General features: G+C 36.5%; 1 protein-coding gene and 1 long non-coding RNA gene across 2 annotated transcripts in view; both read left to right on the top strand.

The window, feature by feature from the left end:
- LOC107616729 lies at positions 777-1,089 on the top strand. The gene is made up of 2 exons (XR_002353773.1): positions 777-841; positions 935-1,089. It is a non-coding gene; the product is annotated as an uncharacterized LOC107616729 (long non-coding RNA).
- Positions 1,999-5,852, top strand: part of LOC107616562 (serine/threonine-protein kinase prpf4B) — an 8,227-nt gene continuing 4,373 nt past the window's right edge. Inside the window, 6 exon segments of the mRNA XM_016318512.2 lie at positions 1,999-2,530; positions 3,127-3,924; positions 3,926-4,281; positions 4,405-4,577; positions 5,277-5,449; positions 5,551-5,619. Of these exon segments, the coding sequence (XP_016173998.2) occupies positions 2,177-2,530; positions 3,127-3,924; positions 3,926-4,281; positions 4,405-4,577; positions 5,277-5,449; positions 5,551-5,619 (1,923 nt within the window). The 5' untranslated portion in view covers positions 1,999-2,176.

The following is a 5,852-nucleotide window of genomic DNA, read 5'->3' as shown; positions in this document are numbered from 1 at the left end:
ACTCGTTAACTACACACATAAAAAGGCATTTTTGGTAATGGCAGCACACCTAATTATCACAGGTATGGCTTTTGAAGATGGTTCTAAAAAGGAGCTGCATAAAGTTGGTAGAAAAATGTCAAAGCGATTCTCTCTTTCTGGGACTAGTTTGGCTTCTATGGAGTCTTTGTCCCGGCCATTAGTATGCACTATTTACCACCACTCTTTCTTGCTCATAGTTTCTGTATCAAGTATAGAACTTCATCTAGTTTCTATATTCTTGAGTCTAATTTTTTTGTTCTTATCTGAGAACAGGTCCAGGAAGTTGTTCTTTCTGCAGATATGCAATGTGAAAAGTGCCAGAAGAGGGTTTCTGACATCATTGCTAAAATGCATGGTAAGTGTTATTTTCCTCTTACTCTCTTACACAATGGACATCTATGTGTGTGGAATTATATGTTACTATGTTGCATGTGATTGTCAAATTGTTGATTCGTTTTGAAGGGCCCTAAGAACTTTTTCTTCTTACTAAGGCCATGATATACACAAACACTTTCCCTCTCTCTGATTTGCAAGAAGAGGTTAGATAGAGAAGACAATGAGAGGAATAAGAGAAGTGGTCACTCTTCTTGTCACTTCAATATGGTGAAAACAGGAATTTAAACAGTTAACTTATAAATCCAGCTGTTAAATTTTATGGTTTTGGTTTCATTAGACACTTACCTACTCAAAAAAAACATGACCCTACTATTTAAGGATATAGATTAGTGAATTCTTCTATTTGATGAATTTTGAAACACAAGTGNAGAAAAAAGGATCCAGATTCACATGTGTATAAGATTCTCTAGACTGATTTTACAGTGTATAGTAGAAAGCTTTTTGTGTGTTCTTTATTGAATTTGCTTTTTCTCTGAAGAGACATTAAAAGGAATTCATTGTGTTTTGTGTTAAACAGGAAATTCGGACCACACAATGCATAGCCAAGCAATGTCATTCATTGCCTTTATTCGATTTTATTGTACCTTGGTCTGCTCAACTCAAATTGTAATGGTGAACTGAATTTTATGTGCAAGGTGTTAATGTTAATTTTAAGACTGATTTTTATTACAATATTAGAAAATGATAATGATTAGATAAAAGAAAACTAAGAGAAAACGATTTTGCTTTACCTTATGGCATTGCAAGTCGTGGGCATCAAGGGATGCTTCCCCTTAATTAAGCGTCAAGTTGAGAAGATAGAATGACTTGATAAATAAATAAACAAGTTCTTGTTCCTCTTAGCTTGCTTTCTTACCCCAACAAACAGAATCAGATTCGAAAATGAAGGAGGCAAAATAATATTATATGTTTTAGAATTTTGAGTACTTTATTAGAAAACGTGTCAGTTGGTCCACATACACTCATTATTCTCAGAGTGCACAATTTTCATCTTATCCAAAAATAAAGCTCCATCATCGTTGGTTCTTTCAAATTCCAACTATTTTCTGCAAGCATATATTCTCTTCCTCTAAAGAGATCAATCTCCAGCACTATTTATAGATTGTAGTGAAGTTCCTTTACTTTTTCTGCGCCCTTCGAAAAATTTTAGTACTGTTGCACGATGATGATGATTCTCAAAATTGATTGACTGCATGCACGTATTAAACTTGAAGGAATTAAAAATGGAGTTCACAAATTTTCGTTACTGATGAATTATATAATAAACAATTATTTTTGAGGTGTATGGAATTTAATTCTAATGCATTATCAATCTCAAATACCGTTTAAACAGTAATTTAAAGTTGTTTAACAGTTTCGGATTGCAATATTTAAAATGTAATGATGTGACTTTTTGATAATGTGCCTAATAGTCCTTTTAATTTTAAATAAGAGTAATAACACAAAATGTATTTTTATTTCAAACATATAAAAGAATAAAAAATATCCATAACTTTAATAATAAATTGTTTTATTTAGCAATTGATTGAATCATTGGGTGTGGGCACGCTTAAGAAGGAAGGAGGCACGTGCGATGATCGGCGAATATGATCCTCAATAATTTGGTTCTGTTGTATGTATTGTAGCTGGCCTTCTGAATCTGATCCAATACCATTGCTCCGCGCGTGCTGCAACCGTACGATCTATTCTCTCCCATTCAACCTTCCTTCATATTCAACCATAACACCTCAAAACCCTAACCCTAACCCTAATCCCAATCATGGTAACCGATTCCCACGACTCTCGTCGCAAGCATCGCCGATCCTCCTCTCCGGAAGACGCCGATAGATCCTCGAAGCGCCACAAGCACCGCCACCATAGCCACCGCCATCGCCACTCCACCAAGAAACGCGATGAAGACACCGAATACGATCGCGGAACTCTTGCTAGGATTCCTTCTCCAGCTCCTGTTTCTAACTCTGCTCCGTATAGCTCTCTCCCTGACGACGACGTCGAGGAGGGAGAGATTCTCGAAGAAGGTGAGATTGGAAAAAAGCAGACAGAATCTGATGCAGAGCCTGGTGAAATTGAGCTGTCAGGAAATCGAGATTCTCGATCCGATAACAAAATTCCGGTATGATACAATCGAATTGTTCTTCGTTTATCTATTTATTTTTTTAATTCGGCTTTATTTTCTTTTAATATTGTGGTGAAATCTGTTTGGTTGCCGAGAAAGCAGAGGCCAGAGGAATGGATTTAAAAGACGTCTTACTATTGTAATTGTGTTGTTTTGATTGACGAAACCAGGATGTGTTCATATCTTCTTTAACCTTCTGAGATTTATCTTAGTATAAGTAGGTGTTTTAGGCGTCTCTGTTCTCCTCGGTGACCAAACAGAGCACTATGTTTCCTTTTTTGGATTGTATAATCAATTTTTTCATTCGTGGCGTGAGAGCTTGTTAGAGTACCTTGTCAGTGTTTCATAGATATGTAAGAACCTGCTTGCACTACACGAACATGAGTGAATTGGAAAAGAAGTCTCTCTAGGCGTTTCAGTGAAGACTGGTGGCTTACAGTTAATTTGTAAGAGCTGGTTACGTTTTTTTTTTTTTAAATAATTATTATTATACTTCATTTTTTGCCCATGGACCAAGTTAAAAGGATTGTTCAATTTCTTTAGCATCGCTTTAAGTAGACATTTGCATTCAATTTCTTGTTTGTGATGGGCAGGGACCTGTCACAAAAAATTCAAAAACTGGAAAGGAGGACAGAAGTCATGGTAAATATGTTAGTCCTGCATTGGATACTGCAGACAAGCACCCTGGACTTCATGATGACTATGGTTCTCCTAACCAGTCAAGCCCTGAGCTGAAAGGTGGAAAGAATGCTAGAGATACTAAAGATGGTTTGGGTAATGGGTATTTGAACCCTAAATCATCCAAAGAAGATAAGAAGCAGAATGAGGGCCCTGGACAATTGAGAGGAAATGAGAAACTAAAAGGTGACTATGAAGAGAAAGAGATACAGGCAAATGGAATAAAACATAATTACCATACAAATTCATCATCTGATAGTGAAGGTGAAAAATATAGAATGTTAAGAAGTTCTCCTTCTCATGATAGATGTAGAAGTCGATCAAGATCAAGTGGTCATCCTAGGGACAGATCTCGTTCTCGTAGTATAGCAGATGAATATGCTCATTCCAAGAAAAGGCACTCTAGGGATCAAGGGTCCCTTCATCATAGTGGCAGAGATAAGACTGACTATGAGCATGATGAGGAAGGAATGAGAGCACGTGGAAGGGAGCATGGTCGTGGCAATGCAGACTTGTTGGTAGATGACAGGAGGGGACGTAGTTCCAGGTATCGTAGTCGAGAGTCCCAGGATCGCAGTAGGGACAGTCATGTGGATAGGGATTTATACAGGGAAAAGAAACGAGACGAAGCAAGCAGGAATAGGGAGGTTGATTGGGTGCGTAAAACAGAAAAGGAACGTGAAAGGAGCTATGAGAGGGATAGAAGGGACAGATTTTGAGAGGGATAGAAGAAGGGGAAAGGAAAGGGACAGGAGTAGGGATAATACAAGGGGTGGTGAGAGAGGAAGAGATTGGGATAGTGAAAGGGATGATAAGAATCGGGAAAGAGATCACATTAAGGAGAGGGAGAGGCGAGATGATAGATATAGGCACACTGATAAAGACACCGCATATAATAAGGATAAGCATTTGCGTCATGAGGATGGTGAAGACATTCGAGACAGATATAGAAAACATTCAAGACACGAAGAAACTGAATATCATCGGGAGAGAAACAGGAATTCTGATTCTGTAAAATTTTATAATTCTGCAAGAAGTGCCATGGAAGAGAATGAAAGCAAGCTAGAAAGGTATTTCACTACCTATAATTTTTTGTTGCTATCATAATTTTCTTCCATTCATACAATACTCTCTCTGGAATAGCACAGTATCTATTTATTTATTTTTAATTATTTTGTCTATGTTGATTGTAGAGGTGAGGCTGAACAAGATTACTTAGATGAGGATACTCTGCAATTACCAGAGCAAGAAGAGGAAGATCTGAATAGGATTAAGGAGGAAAGTAGACGGAGAAGGGAAGCAATAATGGAGAAATACAAGAAGCAGCATCAGCAAGCAGAACAGGCAGCTGAAAATGAAGGAAAAGGTATTGTTCTTCTCCCCTCTTTTCCTTCTGTGTGTTTCAAAGTGATAGGATGATAACAAATTAGAAAGTAGCAGCTATTTACCATACAATGATTTTCGGCCACTACTACAAGTTGTAGTTCTTTACACAATGATCTTCCTAATATAGTTATAACCTCTAAAATTTTTCCATGAATATGTTAATTTTCACTATTTTGGCTCCATTAGTGCCATGTAATCTTCGCTTCTTAAAGTATGAGGGGTTGTCATTGGTTCTAAAGCCCTCCACTTTTTCTTAAATTGAGCTGGACTTGGTAAGGATATGCATTTAAGTTTCCTATGCTACCTGTTATCTATTTGTTAATCCGTGTTTACTGTATTTTGTGAGTTGTTTGATTTGTTGTTCATGAAACATTCATTTTTCTTTTTGATAAACCCCTATCATTACCCTTTTTCTGAATCATTGTTTTTTGCATCTCTTGAAATTCAAATGTTCTCAGTTTAGACATATGCTTGATTTCATTTCTATGTAATAATGTAGACTTCTTGCAAACCATTATTGCTATGTTTTCTTTACCGTGAGAGTGAGTTCTGAAGTTAAAAAGGAGGAATGATAGGCTTGGAAATTGGATTAATTACAAAGTAATGGCTTTTTTGTTTTTCCATCACTGTCACCATTATTTGGACTATCTTTAGTAATTTCATGATGCACTATTTTTAGACAAGGAATCCGTGGACATTCCTACTGATGTTCCTGAAGCACATGATGGCAAGAATGATGGTATTGATGATGTAGAAACATCATTTGCTGTTGGGAAATCTACTCCTGAAAATTTGAATGGTGCTTCTAAGAAGATATCTGGTGCTGGTGGCCTGGGTGAGGGTACTCCTAAGGTTTGTCCTTAAATTTGTTTACATTTTTAATATTAATTAATCTGATTTTTTTTCATACTTCTATTTATTGGGTTTTGAAATATTTTTTCTGATCTTTACAGAGTGAAAGATCAGACGACATGTTTTGTGATGATATATTTGGTGAGACACCAACTGGAGTTCGGAAATCAGTAAGTTTTGCATAACCGATTCTAAGTTTAATTGGAGGGAATTTTGTGTTGACTTGTTCCATGTGTTACTAACCTCAGAAATATATGACATGGGTTCTGATTCTGGGTGATTCACTTATTTAAAATGTTCTATAAACCTTTTATCTTTCATCTTTCATCTTTCATCTTTCTTGCAATAATAGTTCTCACCTGCCTCTGTTCTCTGCCTACTCTAAAGATTTTGTTTTAGTTTC

The sequence above is a fragment of the Arachis ipaensis genome, chromosome B09 (assembly GCF_000816755.2).
Source record: "Arachis ipaensis cultivar K30076 chromosome B09, Araip1.1, whole genome shotgun sequence".
NCBI classification, from domain to species: domain Eukaryota; kingdom Viridiplantae; phylum Streptophyta; class Magnoliopsida; order Fabales; family Fabaceae; genus Arachis; species Arachis ipaensis.
Note: the sequence above shows the minus strand (reverse complement) of the source record. Positions and strands in the feature narration are given on the sequence as shown.